At 59.8% G+C, this 17743-nt stretch overlaps 1 protein-coding gene and 1 long non-coding RNA gene across 39 annotated transcripts in view; both read left to right on the top strand.

The window, feature by feature from the left end:
* ARHGEF7 (Rho guanine nucleotide exchange factor 7) overlaps window positions 1-17743 on the top strand; it is a 104113-nt gene that overhangs the window by 61771 nt on the left and 24599 nt on the right. For 33 of the 38 annotated variants that reach the window (XR_014819967.1, XR_014819968.1, XR_014819969.1 and 30 more), the window contains 5 exons: window positions 483-571; window positions 9952-10046; window positions 10278-10373; window positions 14822-14944; window positions 17501-17639. Coding sequence is in view for 29 of the 38 variants with exons in the window: in XM_084982317.1 (XP_084838443.1) it covers window positions 483-571; window positions 9952-10046; window positions 10278-10373; window positions 14822-14944; window positions 17501-17639 (542 nt within the window). In the remaining 9 variants the exon portion in view is untranslated. The remainder of the gene's footprint in view (window positions 1-482; window positions 572-9951; window positions 10047-10277; window positions 10374-14821; window positions 14945-17500; window positions 17640-17743) is intronic. The other 5 variants (XR_014819975.1, XM_084982315.1, XM_084982325.1 and 2 more) reach the window with 1 other exon arrangement.
* LOC146398737 (uncharacterized) lies at window positions 12976-14708 on the top strand. Its single transcript, XR_014819981.1, has 3 exons — window positions 12976-13563; window positions 13669-13824; window positions 13928-14708. It is a non-coding gene; the product is annotated as an uncharacterized LOC146398737 (long non-coding RNA).

Here is a 17743-nt window from a genome sequence, read left to right on the forward strand (position 1 = left end):
CAGACAGTTTTCTTCTGTTGTTGCTCTGCTTGGGATGACTTGTCCTCTCCCGTGGCTGTCCCTTGAGCCAGACCCTATTTGTTTAGAGGGCCTTTCCTTCTGAGTGCGCTGGAGCTGTCCATACAGTCCGGACTGTGGCTCTTGATGTCTTAATGTTGTTCTGTGTCTGCCAGTGTTTTCTCGGATTCTGTTGTCATTTTTCACGCATGCTGCACGCCAGAGCTGTACGTGTCGCTTACAGATGAGGGGGATGGGTCGCAGGTTTTCAGCCGCAGCTGGAGGAGTGGCCGGGGAGGCGGCTGGAGGGCCTCTGCTCCCAGGGGGCTGACATGGTGGGGGGGGGCTCGGCCGCCTTCTGGCCGCAGGCTTCGTCCTGCCGCCGTCGGGGTGGTGGCTGAATTGGGGGCCAGAGCCGGGGCCGTGCGGGGCCGCCTCGGCTGTCCCTCGGATGGTGCCGTAAACTGCCTTACGTCTTGTTTCAGAAAAGCCCGTGTCACCCAAGTCGGGAACCTTGAAGAGCCCGCCCAAAGGATTCGACACGACTGCCATTAACAAAAGCTATTACAACGTGGTGAGTAGCCACCCAGCAGTGTTCCTGGAGAAGCGCTGTCCTCTGAGCGTCTGCGGGGCTCAGCGCTGCCTAGCTCGACGGCCCCTCGGAGGGCTCCCGCCCCTCACCCGCCCCGTGCCAGGATCACCAGTGACGTCCCGCTGCGTTTTCTCCGGCTTTCTGTGCATTTTGTAGCGTTCTTTTGTTTCTGTATGGATGTGTGGAACGGTCCCCGTTCTTGTCGCGCTCCTTGCTGGTGCCGTCATTTTCCCGAACAGTTTCGAGCCTTCGCCACGAGGCTTTAAAAGGTGCGTGATGGGGTGCAGAGGCGTCGTGTGCCTCCGAGGCTCTCACCCCCACGTGTGGCATTTCCTGCTCATTTGTGATCCAGCGCCGTCTTCCCGGGTTGGGCCGTACCTACCAGGGCGGGAAGGGGAGGAGAGCGCCCCAGGAGCCCCGGGACTCGGGCGCTTGGAAAGCGCAGCCGTTTGTGAGCTTCGAAGTGCCTGAGGCTTTAAACGCCATCGATGGGTCGCTGACCCAGGCCTCCCGTGTCTCACAACCGAGTGCGCTGGAAGCAGGAGAGGGCCCCTCCCCGGGGGAGGGGGGGGCTGTCAGGCCTGATGCTTCCTCAGCCGCCTGCCGAGGGCACTCTTGGTCCTTTGCTCACCCTCGATGGTTTTAATCTTCGGAGTCCGTGAGACCTTTGGAGTTTTGAGGAAAACTAGCCGCTGATGAGTGCTTCTTCGCGGCAGCCCTCGTGTCCTGAGCGTTTCATTTTCGGTGCTTTTCTCAGGAGGCAGTGCAGGGTCGCGGTGGCCCGGGTGAGGCGTCGGCCCAGGGGCCTGGGCTGTGCTCGGCCCCTCAGCACGGACCCTGCGTGTGTCCCCAGCCTCACGGAGCAGCTGGGCCTCGGATGTTCATCCATTTCCCAAGGGCCCGTGGGGAGCTCGCTCTGGCAGCAGTGGTGGGGGGGCAGACCCCGCCTTGTCCCGTAGGTGGTTTCTCTGTGACCGCCTGCTCTCTGCGGCTCGCTTCTCTTCTGCCCCCCGGTCCCCGAGCGTCAGGCAGTCCCTTCCTCCCTCTGCCTCGTCCGGACTTGGGCTTCCGCTGGAGCACAGCCTGACCCCGAGGGCTTGGGGGCACTGCCTTGCCTGCCGAGCTGGCTCTCCACACCTCCTCCTGCCAGTCTTGTCGGGTGTTGGTTTCCAGGTCATGGCCCTGCCTTAGGACACGTGTGCTTTTTGGTCCCTAAAACACGTGTCGCGCGTGGTTTTCTGCCGTAGCCGCAGAAGGGGCAGTCAGAGTCCCTGTGCGTCTTCAGGGTTTCACAGCAGGAAAGCGTACCTCGCGGAGCTGCCTCTCCCCGCGTCCCTGCGTGGGCCACGGGTTTCTTTCCTGAGGGCGGCGGAGCTCCGGGGCCGAGTGGAGCAGCCTCAGTCCGGGGGACGTCCCCAGGGGGCCTTGCCTTCCGTGAGTTTGTGTCTCAGCACTTGGGTCAGAGGAAACAAGTTGGAGGCGGCAGCTCTGCTCCAGCCCCCGGGGTCCTGCGCACGCCGGGTGTTTGGCGACCCCGGGTAACGGGGTAACGTGCTTTCCGGGACGTCCTGGCGGGCGGTTCACTTACCTGTAAGCCTCTTCCCAGGGAAAGGGTTCCTCTCGAGAGCTCCTTCTCTAACGGCTCCTGCCGGAGAGGGTCCCACGTGCTTTTCTCTGAAGTTCCGTCAGCACGAAGGGCAAGCGTCCTGGCTTCCAAATTGCTTCCAAATCGCTGCGTGCCCAAAGCTCTGCCAGCAGGGAGCGCGTGGTGCGTTATTGGTGCTGCGCGCAGCAGTTTAGAGAATTCACGGACACCTCCTCGTGTGCACGCTCGTCTTGCCGGAAGAAAACCGGCGAGTGACGAAGCCAGGAGCCAGGTTCAGCTTCCCTGGATTCCGTGTTTAGAATTGTCCCGGGAGGTGAGGTGCGGGTTACAGCACACGTCGCCGAAGAAGAGAGGAGAGATGCCGGGTTAGACGCCTCCCCCGTCCTCGTGTCGTTTTGTTCCCCCAGGGACCTGCCGAAGCACGAACCATGTAGCCCCCCTGAGAGACAGGGACGCTCCCCAGGAGGTGAGAGCGGTGTGGGCTGCTGTTGCAGGACAGCGACACCGAAGACCCGGTCTCCGCCCGGGGCCACTGGCGAGCACGGGCGAGGGGCCTCGTCGGGGGACAGGCATGCCTGGGGGCGCTCTGGTGTGACGGCCGAGACAGGGCAGAAACACGGGGGCTACGAGGTGGTTCCTCCTGACCTGTGGCCGTCCTTGGGGCGACCTGGGCTGCCCCCCGTGCACGTGCTGCAGGCGGCGGGGTCCCGCGGGTCCCTGTCCAGTTTGTCTTTCCGTCCTAGGCAGCGAGTGATCCCCACTGACCTTCGGGTGTTTGCTGCTGGTCGCTCTGGCTCGGGTCGGATCGGGCCCCTCCCATGACGTTTCCTTTGTGTCGCGTCTTTCAGGCCCTGATCTCGCGGGGTTGTTCACATGGTCAGAGGCAGGCTGTGCCTGAGTGGTTGTTCTTTGCTTTCCATTAGCTCTGTAGCGTCCTTTCCTTCAGCTCTTTGGACATTTTTTCAGAAGACTGATCGTTTTAGAGCAGCTTTAAGTCTGCAGTACACGGAGAGGGGGCTAGATTCCCGCCCACGCCAGCCTCCGCCGTCCCCAGCGTCACTCACCAGATGGGGCAGTTCAGGAAGGAGGAACCTGCACGGACACGTCCCGGTCCTCCCCGGTCCTCCGTGTGCTGGAGCACTCACTCCGGCTACGCGCCGCCGCGGGCCGAGCCTCAGGCGCCGGGAGCGTGTCCCTGACTGTCGCGTCCGTGGTCTCCTGTTCCTGCAAGTCCCGTGCGCGTCTGTTGGCTCCTCCCCGCACCCCGAGAAGCCTCATCTTTTTTACTGTCCCAGAGGTGGGGTCTTAGAGATTGGAGGCGTTTCTCTGGGATTTACTCTGGGCGCCTACTTCAGCGCCAAGAGGTAAGTTTCCCAATGTTGGGGTCCCCCATGACTGTGTCCCCCGGGGTTTTACCTCTGGGACTGGTCTGCTCGAGCCTCCTGCCTGTCACCGGTCACGGCGCAGGTCTCCCTACCCCAGCGTCTCTGCTCCGGGCACTGTGACCCCTGGGTCGTCGTCTCTCCCACCTTGGAGGCAGTGGCCTCAGTCTGTCGGGCTGGAGTGGCTGCTTCCTGCCCCTCACGCGGCGGACCGGGAACTGCGGGTCCCTCGCGGAAGCCTGCACCGGGCGGGCGCGGGTCGCCTTGGCTCCCAGGGAGTCCCCTCCTCCTCGAGCGTGGGTCTCCTGTTCTTGGCTCCTCGTGTAGCTCGTACCTGGTCACTGAGAACTGGGCGTGTTACAGGATGATCAGCGCCCCGGATTCGGAGCTCTCCTCCCCCTGGGTGTGTTGTTGTGCCTTGTTTGGGGACTGACTAACCCTGCCCTTGCCCGCCCGCCCCCCGCTGATGAGCAGCGCCCTTCTTCTCACGTCTGGGCCGCAGAGTCTGGGGCTGAGCCAGCGGCGGCGCTTGCGCGTGTGGGCTTCACGCTGCCCAGGGACCTGTGAGTGCTTGGGTAGTGCACTGAGGCGGGAGAGCTTCTTAAAGCTTAAAAGCAATGAGTAAAAACAAAGGCATCCATCAAAATTGGTGAGGCTCTGTACAAGTTTAGTAAATTCTGCCTTCAAACAGTAGAAACCGGTTAATGGGAACATTAGTTGCGTTGCAAGACACGTGACAGCACCCCGTCATCCTGACATGCACGCCAAGATCAGGGAAGCGGCAGGGATGCGAGTTCAGGGAACAGGAAGTGTGCGGCCGGCCGGCAGTGCCCTGGCTGGGCGAGGCGAACGGAAGCGGGGCGTTCTCTGCTCTGGGGCTGGTGGTCTGAGGTCCGGGTACCGGCGGGGTCGGGCTTTCTGTGAGGTCTCTCTTCCTGGTTTCTGGCGGGCTCCCTTCTGTCGGCTCCTTACCTGGACACGTGGACAGGGTGGGCTCTGGGCTCTTCACCCCTCGTGCTCGTGACCGCCGGAAGGGCCCCCTCCAGACAGCTCCTCGGGGGATTTCGGCTTCAGCATAGGCGTTTGGGGAGGATAGCTTCAGTCCCCAGCACTCTCACAAAAGTACCGTAATTTACCGTAACCACTTAGCAGTGTGGTACGTATGCAGCAGGCAGACTTAGAGACAGAGCGTCTTGAGTTCTTTACGATGGAAAAATGTCATCCATATAGGGCTTCTCAAAAGCGACATGGCAGCTGTTTATGGAATTTGGGGAACACTCAAACCCTTCAATCTAGTAATTGTACTTCTTGAAATCCACGCCAGGAAAACTACCTGAAATGTATTCAGAGGTGTTTGTGCCTTCAGACATAGAGGCTTTATTATAGAGCAGTACATTGCAAGCAACCTCAATATGTAGCAGAACAGAAATGGTTAAGACACCAGTGGTCCATTTGTTTGTAATTTCTAAAGATGCACGTGAGCTTTAAAAAGCATCAATTTTATGTTTTCATCTCAGGTGCAGTAAGCGCAAGGTGTGTGATTTGATTATGTAGAGGTGTTGGCATAGGAGGTAGAAGGGCGTGAGCCAGGGTGGTTTTCTGTGGAGCGGCAGTGTTTCATTGCTGGATCAGGCAGGTGGGAGAGACATGGGGGGCGGCGTCGGGACCCGAGTCTGGACTGTGTCCGCTGGGGAGGGAGGACCCCACCACTGTGCCGGAAGGGTCGAGTGGTTTTGTGACAAAGCCAGCCAGCACCGTGGACTTCGCAGTCGCAGTGTTTTTAGCCTTCGGTCCGTGAATGGTCAGCAGTGCCCTTCCTCAGGTGAGGGGGTCGGGGTCGGGCTTGGTGGGGCGTGCCTGGCGGAAGCCCCCTAGCTGCCTGCACAGTCACGTCTTCGTAAAATGACATGGGCGATGCTGGCCTTGGCCTTGTGTATTGGTAAGAGGACTAGCAGTTGGTCTTAAGGTGCCTGGTGAAGCGCTTGGCCCTTGAGAGGCTTTCCTGGTTTTTAGGAAGTTTTTGGGGTCTTAGGCCTCTCCGAGGTCACCGTACAGGCCTCCCGTTTGAGGAGTAACTACCGGGGCGAGCTGTAGTCACGGGCGACGGATCATGGGGTTGAAGGAAATGTGCTGTGACCCGTCTGTGCTGGGCAGATTTGACCTTGACAGAAATTAACTGCACCTACAGCAGACACCTTTCCTGCTGGAGGTTGGGGACGCCCGTCTCGAGTGGAATCCGGGGGCGCCCCCCCTCCCAGGAGGACGCGGTGTTTCCTCAGCCACCAGGAGAACAAGGTTTCTCCCCTGTGCTTCGGAAGGAGGTGGTCCCTGCTGCGCTGTCGGCACTTGTTGTGTGGGGGCAGCAGGTGGCGCTGTTTGCTTCCGCTCCCGAAGCGTGGAGAGGCAGGGTGGCTTTGTCTCCGAGCGACTGCCCGTGTGATTTCATAGGCCATCTAGTTGCAGGAGGTGTACAGGACACGTGCGTCTTTCCTGAAGCGCTGCAGCCAGTTTGCAGGGACCCCTCCCATGCCCCGGAGCACACCTGCGCTGTCTCTGCTCGGCTCCCTCTGCATGCTCAGCCAGAGAGGACCTGGGCCGGGTCCACCCTGACTCCGAGCCCTGGCTTGGCTCCTTTTCTCGCTGCTCCCTCTGCTTCTCTTGCCCAAATCCAGACCGCCCGGCCTTCCTGACACCTGCTGCCTCTGCCTGGGCCCCCGTGACGATCAGGCCCATGGCCTCGCGTGCCTGGCTGGGGCAGCTGTGCCCTCCTCTCCTGCACCCACCCACACGCATCCTGGCGGAGGGGGTCTGCTGGCCTCTCTGACAGATTCTGCTCCCACTGTTTTATACGGTTTCCTTGTGTCACAGTTTTCAGGTGGTCGCTTGCGGAGCCTCAGACCTAGAAATACGGTGACGACATGACGCCTTTTAAAAGGCGCAGTAGCATGAATGTTTACGTGGCTCCCCAAACCCTCTGAGAGTTACCGTTGCTAACTATGAAGAAGACGCAGAAACCGGGAGTAACCAACCCGACTAGTGTCCATGAAGGTGCGGGTTCGATTCCTGGGCTCACTCAGCGGGTTAAGGATCAAGTTGCGCCATGAGCTGTGGTGTAGGTGGCAGACATGGCTTGGATCCTGTGTTGCTGTGGCTGTGGTGTAGGCCGGCAGCTGCAGCTCTGATTCAGCCCCTAGCCTGGGAACCTCCATATGCCGTGGCTGTGGCCCTAAGAGGACCAAAACCAAACCAACAAACAAAGAATAGGCAGAAATCAACAAGCTAGTAAAATTGCCTCTGGGGGTGGGAGTGACACATGGCTTCTGGCCTCCGGCTCTGGGGGCAGCGGGCTGTCCTTCCTTTCTCTCCATCGTCTGGCAGTTTTTTCGTGGCTCGTGTCCTTCCTAGTATTTCTTGAAACCTTAGGTACTAAGACTGGGATGGGAGGGAACGTGTGATGGCTACGTTGCTGGTGGCTGGGGGTGAGGGGTTAGAGTAGCTCTGCCAGCTGTGAGTGTTTCCTGCCGTTTCTGAACCAGGCTTATGTTTTTGAAATTTGGTTTTTTGTGTTTCTAATGTATTACTGCATCTAGATCCAGTCTGCAAAAAACTTCTTAATGGTACTGCTTCTTATCTGTAAACTGGTTGTTTGCTTCTAAAGCACTGTCACTGCCATACAAAGTAGAACATGCGACACCCCCCAAAATTTGCAGAGGAAGTTGTGACCCGTGTAGGGCGAGCTGGGTGCCTGGCAACGAGGCCCGAGTCTCTGTGGTCTGCAGAGCCCTGAAGCCGTCCTTTGTTCGGCTCTGCTCTGGCGGCTGACAGTTCAGGGATTGTCTGTGTGGCTCGCCCGACGGCGTCCCCCTGTGTGGCACCATTGTCTGACTGTGCTTGGGCTCCACGCCTCATGCCTCGGGGAGAGCTGGTGCCGGCAGAGTGCGCCGGGCCGAGTCAGGGCGGCGCCTGTGGGCCGGCCACGCGGTTCCCGGGCCCCCGCTGTGGGATGGAGAGGCGGCCGCGCCCCAGGGCTCATGGGGTCCTGCAGCAGCCAGAGCGTGCGCACGTCTCGGAAGCGGGGACAGGTGATGGCTGGGCAGGTGGGGGGATGTGTGGCCTCCTGGCACAGGGGACGGTGGCGCCAGCATGGCTTCGCTGGTCTTGGTCGTGGGTCTGGAAAAGCCGAGTGTAACTGGGACCAGCTGGGTGGGGTTACGAGAGACGCGGTTCAGCGTTGGCTCTGAGGTGACCTTGACCACTGATGGTTGAAACCTGCCAGCTTGGGAGACGCTCTGGGGCAGAGGCGTCCGCGGCCTTGTTTCCGGCACACTCGGTGGGGAGCCTTTGTGCCTGCGGGCTTGCCTGGCACCGCGGGCGGGCGGGCGAGGGGCTGCCACCCGCTCCTCCTGCTCCCACTCCCAGTCCCGAGGCTCCGCTTATGTCGCGCAGGAACCGTGCCTCTGTTTTACACAGTGGGCGAGAGGTTTTCAAGCATGTTGCAAGCAGTGCTGCAAGTGGTTCCTAATATTGGTGATGAAGACAGGAAATCATAGCATAATTTCATTGCGCCATTAAAAAGGACTTTCTGTGCGTCTGTGACAGATGTAATTTTCTTGCGTTCAGGGATCCGTTTTACTTGGCTCACTCATGTCCCTTCGAAGGGTAAGGGTGGCGGAAAGAGCAGTTCCCAGGGACGCGGTGGCCGGCGCTGGGCTGGGCCTTCCAGTCCCTTGACACCGGGGTGGGGAGGATTTCTTTGAAGGAAGCGTTGAAGTCGTAAGATCAGCACCCATGGCGCCCACAAAGGCGTGGAGTCGGGGCGGCCCTCCTCCCTCCCTGCCCGGCCTCCGTGAATAGGCCCATTGAGGGGCCAGGCCGCGGTTGAGAGAGACAGACCCCGATTCTCAGCATCCTGCGCAGTGGGGTGTGTGGGTTAGTGAGGCTGGCCGCCTCCAGAGTGCGGGGCCCAGCCTTGCGACAGCAGCAGCCGGCTGGCGGCTGGTCACGCCGAAAGCACGGTCACCTTAGTGATTGCGTTTTCTTAAGCGTTTAAACACATATTTTGATTATCAGACATCGAGGAGAGAAGACTGGGCGTTGTCGTGTGTCTTGACTCTGTCGTTTCTTCTGCGAGATGCGCGCAGGATGACGCGCTAGTTAGGAAGACAGTGCGTTTCCGGGCCCTCAGAGCACCTGCACATCACGCTTCCTGCCTAGAGCAGAGCCCGGCTCTGATAGAGTGGGCTGAGAAAGGCGGCTGAGGAGGGCGTTGGCCGCGCTCCCCCTTGGCCTGTAGCTGGAGAGGGCTGCAGGCGGGGTCCCATGAGGCTCACTTCCCGGAGCCCTTTGGTTTGGGAGGAGTTGCTCCCTGCACTCTTCTCCACCATCAGAGGAGCGTCTCTGGAGGTTGGAGCTGCTCCCGTGACGCGGGCGCTTGGCTCGGTGCTGGGCACGGGGTCAGCCCTGGTCCTTGGTTGGAGGCCCGCCTCCACCCAGGCTCTGCTGCTCCACCTGCAGCCCCCGCGCGGCCTCGCTCTTGGCGATTGCAGCTGGAAAGGCCAGCTGTTCTGCACTGGCTCTCTCAGGTTTTAGGAGCTGTGAACTGATTTGGGCTGTATTTGCTCTAGGGCATCGGGAGACGTTTTAAGTGTAAGGTTGATTTCTAACTCTTTTCCCAGCTTTAAAAACAACAGTGGCTGCTTAAAGCTTGTTTTATACTGGTAGACCTTTAATTTGTAATAATGGATGACCTGAGATGAGTAAGCTTCATGTTTTTTAGTTTAGTTGTTATACTTTTCACATGTCAAGATGCATCGGTTTTAAGGGTGCCGTCCAGTGCGCTTTGGCAAGCGTGTGTATCTGGGTGACGATTGCTCAGGTGACCATCCAGAGCGCGGCCGTTCCTCCTGCTCCTTCCCCGTTGTCGGCCTGCCCCCCACCCCGATTCGTGCCTTCATATATTTGTCTCCCTGTTCCTGGACTTGCAGACGGCTGGGCGGGGCTCCTTACAGTGAGCGGCTTCTCTTGCAGGGCGCAGCGTGGCGGGCACTTGTCTGTGTACCCTTGCCGTCGGCCTCTCAGTGTTCCCTTCTTTCCGCCTGCATATTCTTGGCCTTACATACGTGATGGTCGAGTTCGTTCCAGCCTCCTTCTAGGTATGCCTCCGTCAGCCGTGCTTGGCGCTCAGGTGAAGTCAGCTGTGGAGCCTTGCTAATAATTAGTACGTGGATTTAGTAATAATCCCTGGTCACGGGGACTGGCAGGAACGAACAAATTCGTATTACGTAAAAGCAACAACGTGGATTGAATCGCGGTGATGAACTTTCCAAAGCTTATACGTCTTAGTGTCAATAATACGTATTTATCATATATTGTAGGTGCTACAGAATATTTTGGAAACGGAAAATGAATATTCTAAAGAACTTCAGACCGTGCTTTCCGCTTATCTCCGGCCTCTGCAGACGAGTGAGAAGTAAGTTAGGGTCACTGGGTAAACTGGAGTAGCTGCCACCTTGGCTGGTGCTTGGATTTTCAGAGAACAGAGGCTGGGACACCGGCACAGGATTCAGCAGCAGTCTGCCGTAGACACAGGCAGCTAGTTTCTTAGGTGTGGACTTGAACCGGGCCCTGGGCGGGGAGGGGTGGGGCAGGGAATGTAGGTCAAACTGTTCCCTTGGTTTCACTGTTGTTCTTCTTGCTCTAGGTTAAGTTCAGCAAACATGTCGTATTTAATGGGCAACCTGGAAGAAATATGTTCTTTCCAGCAAATGCTTGTACAGTCTTTAGAAGAATGCACCAAGTAAGTAAGACGCTAAATGTTGCAACGTTCAGATTGATGTCAGTGGTTTTTAAAGGGTCAAGAGAGACGGACTCTTAGAATTCACAGTTTTGAAGTCGGCACCTAGGTAATCGTGGGTCTTTTAGGCTTATCACCTTTTATAGTAAAGCTGTGTTCCAGACTGTTTTGGTAGGAGGGCTCTACTGGCCTCCAGAGGAAGGAGAGGGGCCTTCCTCCAGTGGTGATTCTAAAGGCCAGGGGGCCGGGGGATGACGGGTGAGGAGCCCCTGGCAAGGGAGGAGGCAGGGCAGGCGGCAGGGCCTGGGTGCCTCACGTGCCGCCCTGTGCCGAGGGGAGCACATGCTGGGCTGTACCGACAGGGGCGCCTTCTGTCCCTTGTGTGTGTGTACTTGGTTTTTCTGACGTGGGTTTTAGGTCATTCAGAGCCAGAAACACCCAGTTTGCTCGGGGCCGCTCGTGCATTCTGTGCTGATTTATTCAGCACGTGCCGCACATGCTCGCTGGACAGACGTGAGCCCTGACCTCAGGGAGCGCAGAGTCCGGGGCAGGAGACGGATGGTTAAACCGCAGAGGTAATCACAGACCACCGTGTGGAGAGCTCTGAAGGAGAGCCGGGCACCGCGGGCAAGCGGGATTAGCCAGGCCGAGGCCGTGCCAGCCACTCCGCCGCTGCTGCCCCACGGTCGTGGTCACGCCCCAAGGGACTGCCCACTCCGCCGCCAGCCCCGCACGGCGGCCGCCTCTCCACGCTTCCACCCAGCTCGCCGGTGATTTGCTTTGCCTCAGAACTCAGACAAGTGGCTTTACTTGTGTTTGTGGGTTTGTTAAAGGGCCACAACTCGGGAGCAGGAGCCGGGGGGAGGGGCGTGGGGGAGGCCGTGTTGCTCCCTGCCCTCTTCCCCAGCACCTGCAGGGCTCCTGCAGCCCGGAAGCTCTGGCCCCCGCTGTTTGGGGTTTTGGGGAGGCCTCTTCCAGAGCTGGGCTTGATGGAACTAGAGGTCTCCCTGGAGGGCTGGGGAGGGAGGGCGGAGGTTCCAGCCCTGCCATCCTCTGGTCGGTTCCCCAGCCTCAGCTGCCGGGCGATGTTGCGGGTACTTAAAGGGGTGCCCTGTGGGTAACAGGAGACAGCCCTGTCACTTGAGAGGTCCACGGGTTTTAGGAGCTCTGTGCCAGGAGTGGGGATAAGATCAGGTGTGTCATTAGCTTCTATGGGAGGTGGCTCTTGACTGTGGCTGATGCCTCGGGACAGTGGCCTCGGGGCAGTGGGACGTCTCAGGCCGGGCCGGGCACCTGGTGGGGTGACTCCCAAAGCTCGGCCCCACGCTTCCTTTGTGGCAAGGACTGCCCCTCTGTGCGTGGTCTGGAGGAGGGGGCCGGTGGAAGCTGGAGAAATGGGCGTATTTTGTTACTGTTTTGTTACGGTTCTTTTCCATGTTTAAACAATACCAGTTGTCTTGCAAATCACTGAGCAGCAACCGTTTGGTAAAATGCTTTTGTGGAAGGTTAGTAAAGCGACTTCGCTTCACATCGAACGTCATTGTGGTTGGAGTTTCTGGAATCAAGCGTGCTCCCCAAGGTCTCTGCAGCTTGTGCCAGCCTTGCTCCCTGGGGAGTGGTTCAGCCTCTCTCATCACTTGCTTCTGCATCCATTCATCCACCCACCCACCCATCTCTCCCTCCATCCACCCATCCACCCACCCCTCCCTCCCTCCACCCCTCCCTCCCTCCTTCCACCCATTCATCCACCTGTCCCTCCGTCCGTCCACCTGTCCCTCCCTCCATCCATCCCTCTACCCATCCATCCTCCCTCCAGTCTCCCCAGTGCACGGGTCACCCTGTGCCCAGAGTTCTTGTAGCTTGTGCACTTTTTCATGCATCCTTCTATCCTGAAAGGAGTTCTCTTTCTTGTGGTAGCGGCTATCCTGCCCTTGAGCTGATACTGTCCCGGCCCAGGCTGGCCTTGTCCTTCTTTTATCCTGCGTGGACCTCCTGACCTGGCCCTGACCTCTGGGTGGCCCTGAGTGTCCGTCTCTCTACCAGCCTCTTGTCCAAGCTCTGCTCAGAAACTTAGGGTGGTCCCTGGCTATTTGTGTTTGTTCACAGCTGTCTTGTATGGGCCACCTTATGAGGGAGAGCTGAGCTAGGAGGCCAGGACCTGAGCTGTGGGGGTCCCTCCCCTATGGGCCCCACCCCCCGTCTCTCTGCTCCTTCCCTCCTTGTGCCTCAGCTCAGAAAGCAGGCGTCTCGCTGCCCCTGGGGGCCGAGAAGCGACCCCCCCCAACGCTCCCCGTGGTTGCCTCCCTCTGCATCTTATAAAATCCAGGTGCCTTCTCTGTCTTATATTCAGTTTATTTTGTACGCGCTTCCCATTCTCCTGGAAGCTCGCAGTCACTTTTAAGTAGAGACCATTTCTTGCTCTGTTTTCATCTATTCCCAGCGCCTGGGTAAGTGGGCGATGTTGGTTTGTTGAGTCAGTGACTGTTTATCCTGCCGGTACACAGAACCGTGACTCAGCCCCAAGGGCTGTTAAAACCCACTAGGGGCTCACGCTTGGCAGGAGGCTGCAGGCAGTGCAGGTGCCGGCTTCCTTCCGCTTCCGGCCAGAACAGGTGAGCTGAGCAGCAACTCGGTTAGAAGCGCATGCCTGTTGCGGGCTGATGGTCTTGGGCACCGAGGGCACTCGCCATGCAGGTGCCATTGGCAGCTGAGCGGCGCTCTGCCACCTGGGGCCTCTCCTGCTCTGGACTCGTCCTTTTCTCACTTAGCCATGACGGCGCCGAACCTGCCCTCTCTCCCTTCCCCACCACCTAATCCCCTCCAGTGCCCTCGACACAGGCAGTCACGGCATGTGACAGGAGAGGAAGTCTCTCTGGACCCTCCAGCTCTCCCTCCGCCCTGCGCGGGGTCCCGGGTCCCGGCTGCAGTTCTCCCGCCCCCAAGCTGACACCCGTCGCTCCCTCCTGGGCTCCAGGAACGTCCTGAGAGAGCAGGGCTTGGTGGTTCACCCTTAGGTGTGGCTCAGATGGGCACAGACTGGTGGGAAGTGCCAGGGCTCCGTGTTGTCCCAAGGTCCTGTGGCTGACTGCTCGATTCTGGACCTCTGAAGCCCTGTGCGCGTGCGCGGTTGGGGTCTCTGGTGCCCCTTGGGCGCGTTCCACGCGGAGACCGGACCTTCAGTCTGCCGAGTCGCGTGAGCTTTCCTTGCCTTTGCTTCTCGTGTTTCTGAACCTGGAAGGCTTTTCCTGGCGCGGGTCTGCTGGCCTGGCCTCCTGATGTTGTCTTTCTGCCCCGTTAGGCTGGAGGGTTCCGGAACTTCATTTTCCCGTTTCCCAGTGGCGGATGTGCTGTCATTTTAGTTTCCGGAAACTCTTTAATTTCCGTCCTGAGTGTTCTTCAAAGCATCATTTCTGTGTTTTAAATGGATGGAGCACCTTCTGTTACTTCTCTCAGGGTCAGTTGCAGTTCTGTGAGTGGTTTTCTGCCCCAAGAGTAACTGCTCCATTCTTTCCCCTAAAATCCCCCTCTTGTTCTTTGTCATCCTGTTGTTTTTCCAGAAGCATTTGGTGATCTGTACGTCGTCTTCCACTTTGGATGGCGCCCTGAGCGCTGAGGGGCAGTGCTGGCCGCTGTTTTGCTGGCCACCGCGGTGTTCCTGGTTCTTGGTTACAGTCTCTCTGGGTCACCTTCCCCAGGGAGAGGAGCCCTTCGGCTTTCCTGCCCTGAAGCACCCGCTCCTCCCGGAGTGCCGGGCTCTTGCCGGGGGTGGGGTGGGGGGTGGCTGGGCCCTCTCCCGCCCCTTTTCAGTGCGAGACCCCTGCTGCAGTCCCTGCAGCGACCTCGAGGTGAGCAGAGGTGAGAGCACCTGCTGCCCAGGGGCCTCCCTGCTGGGCGTGGCCTGGGCCCCGGGTCCGAGCTGCCTGCCGAGTCGGACTCTGCGCCACCTGCTTCTCAGCTTCCGGAGTTGGTGCTCGTCGTCGTCCTCTCTTTTTCGTCTTTTCGGTCCTTCTGGAAGAAAGGACCGCAATCGCTGGTTAGAGTGGGATTGGCAGGAGAGGAGGGCCTCCGGGCCGCTCTGGCTCCAGGGCCCCCACCCCCGGAAGGGAGAGCCGGTGGTTGTGTTTGGTCAAGTCCCTGTCTGGATGCCATGTGTCCTGTCTCTCCTTACGCTGCAAAACGGGAGGCTTCCTGGCGTCTGCTTTTCTCCTGCCCAAGGAGGCCTGGACCCGTGCACAGGCCCTGGCGTCTGGACGTGGGAGGAAAGGACGGCTAAGCTCACTGCCTTGTGGCGGAGCGGCTTCCGAGGCCACCACCCCGCTGGCGCCGGTATAGGAGCAGGTCGGGGCCCGTGCATGTCGTCCTGCAGGGTGCACAGGGCCCTGCCGACTCCCGTTTCTGTCGGCACTGGTCCTGGGACTCAGGACGGCTCCCCTCGTGTCACCTGTCTGCAGGGTGCCCGAGGCCCAGCAGAGAGTCGGAGGCTGCTTCCTAAGCCTGATGCCGCAGATGAAGACCCTGTACCTGGCGTATTGTGCCAACCACCCGTCTGCAGTGAGCGTCCTCACCCAGCACAGGTGCGTCCGGGGCACTTGCGGGGGCGGGGGAGGGGGATGCATCTGGGGCCCCCTCCCCCAGAGCAGCTCTTTCTGTAGTCGTACCTGAATCGCAGGGCTAATGTCCACTTGTTTATTCAACACTGACCCTCGAAATGCGTGCCCGGGAACTACCGCTAAGAAGTCTCAGAAGTCACTCGTGTAATGGACGGTGGCCGAAGGGGCCGGGCTGGCAGGTGACGCCTCCGCGTGGGGCGGACCTGGGTCTACAGAAGCATAGGCGTCCCTGCCCAGTGGGGACTGGGTTTTGTAGGGAAACAGGAAGTGGGAGACGGTTAGCGTTTGCTTTTCCACCTGAAGCAGGAGTAAGCCGAGGAGACCGAGTACAGGTGGTTCCCTGGGGTGGGGGGCCTGGGGGGGCCTGGGGGCCTGGAGGGGCCTCGGCCCTCAGCCAGCGCGGAGGCTCCACTTCCGAGGGCACGCTTTGGGAGTAAGTGTTTCGGGAAGATTCTTACGGTTTCTTTTGAAAACGGCAGTTGACAAGTTTTTTAACCCATAAATGGAAAGATTGTGTCAGTGGCATCGAGGTGAATGCCTGCTGGGAGGGCCTTGGGGACAACCCCCCCCCCCCCAGTCTTCTGCCTGTTGGCCCCGGGGGCTGTGGGCGGGAAGCAGGACGTGGGCAGAGCGCCTGGCGCCGCCCCTTCTTCCCTCCGTATCGGCCCGCCTCATTCTCTCGATTTCCCGCGGGCTTAAGAGCGGAAGGATTCTAATCTCTTTCGTCGGGTGCGGTGGAGGCCCAGCCCCTGGGTGCAGCGAGCCTGGCCGGGTGCAGCGCGGCGGGGAGCCGAGGACCAATATGCCTGCCATTGCCCTCCCGCCCCAGGGGCGGCAGGGAGGCGGGGAAGCAGGGGCAGCGGGGCAGCAGGGGCTGTCGGGGCACCTGGCCGCGCTGGGGGGGTGGGCACGCGAGCGAGGGGCGGGGAAGACGCTCTCGGAGTGCTGGCACGGCCGCCGAGATGCGGGCGAGCGGGTGGCAGGCGCGCCTCAGGCCGCCGGCGCCCTCCTCTCTCCTCACCCTGTTTTGGTCGGAGGTGGATCCTCGCGGGGGGCTGGGCAGTTGGGGGGACTGATTCTAACCAGACATGGGCCTCATGGGTGCGAGGCTCTGTCCCAAAGGTGGCATTTAAAGTTCCCTGGAAAGTTGTTTCCCAAGCTGTGCCCTTCACCCGCGTCTCTGCTGCTACTTAACGCCCGCTTGTGTCGCAGCTGAACCTCAGCTTGTGTCTCTGCGTGGGGCCCTCTGCCCTCCCTGAGCCGTGTCCCCAGCGCCCTGGCAGTGTGAGCCCAGAGACGGAGCTGTGGCAGCGGGATGCGTGCCCTGAGCCCCCTGGGCTCTGCAGGTCAGACCCGCGGCCGCAGCGCAGGCGTGGAATCGAGAGCGGGCTCCTGGGGGGCTCGTGGCCCGTCAGCCTTCACTTCGCCTCCTGGGATCTTAGCTTGTAACCGCTACCTTGTGGAGGTCTTAGAGCTGCCACGCTTAGGGCGAGATTAATCTGGGTGTGTTTTTCTTTCTTGAATATTACTTTTGAAGGATTGATTTAAAGTAGCATTTTGATTTTAAAGTCTTATCTGCGGTCTTAACGTTGCTTGCGTTGTGGTGGTTTGAGTTCTGAGTGTGAATCTTGAGAAGGTACATTCAGAACCACTGGTTCTGTTGCGTCAGCTGGTTGGGACCTTTTGCATTATCTTGTGACAGCAGCCAGCATTAGGGCGCGGCTGCCTGTGTTGAACGGGTTCTGGGTTCGTGACTTCCGCTGTGGTGTGACTTTTGTTTTCTCCGGTGCTTTAATTGCCACGCTTTTCCTGGCTGCCTGATAGTCCCCTGAGCGCCTGTGGCCACTTTGCAGCCCACAGTGTCCTTTCAGTAAATGAGGGGACAGCTGAGTAAGGATTTCCAGCATCAGTAGAAATTAAGCTGAAAGAGCCTTTGTTTGTCAAAAAAACAAGTCATAACGTGTCGGGGACAGAGCTTGATCCGCAGCTGTGACCCTGGCCACAGCCGCTGGCCCGGACGGAGCTCCTGGGCGGCAGCGTGCGCGGGGCTGGGGGCTGGGCGGCGGCGATGGGAGCCTCGTCGCGTCTGCCTGTGCCCCCGGCTCCTCATCTGCGTGTGGGGATGACTTTCCGCCTCACTGTTGTGAGCGTGAAACGAAACTGACGTGAACCTGCTCTTGCACGTGGAAAGCCTGAGTCCTTGCGGCTGTGCATGGCTGCGTCGCGCGGCCGTGTCCCCTGCGCTCTGGGGCCTGGGGCCGTCATCCGAGTGTCCCCTCTCGTGCTTCAGCGCCTTCGGGTCCCAGACGCTCGGATTCTGCTCCGGCTCGAAGAAGGCAGCTCACACGGGGACACGCGCGCGTGAGGGCCTCTCGTGCGTGGGCAGCCGTGCTGTTGCTGTCCTGCACGTGGCTCTTCTCCTGGGGAGCGGTGGCATGCACCCCGCGTGGTCGTGTTCCGCCGGCCCTTCTGAGCTCTAACCGTGGCCTCTTCTCTCCCGCGGGGCCGCTCTCGGGTCAGCGAGGAGCTGGGCGAGTTCATGGAGATGAAGGGCGCCAGCAGCCCGGGGGTGCTCGTGCTGACCACCGGCCTCAGCAAGCCGTTCATGCGTCTGGACAAGTACCCCGCGCTGCTCAAGGAGCTGGAGAGGCACATGGAGGTAGGGCCGCGCCCCGCCAGCCCCCCACCCCCACCCCTCCCCGGGGAGAGGAGTCCGGGCCAGAACCGGCAGGAGGGCTCTGCCAGCGGCCTGTCACTCAATGT

Source organism: Sus scrofa, chromosome 11, assembly GCF_054392235.1.
Source record: "Sus scrofa isolate SSC_HxYL_T2T_F1_AM1 chromosome 11, Sscrofa_HxYL_maternal_Yorkshire_Landrace_v2.0, whole genome shotgun sequence".
Classification (NCBI taxonomy): domain Eukaryota; kingdom Metazoa; phylum Chordata; class Mammalia; order Artiodactyla; family Suidae; genus Sus; species Sus scrofa.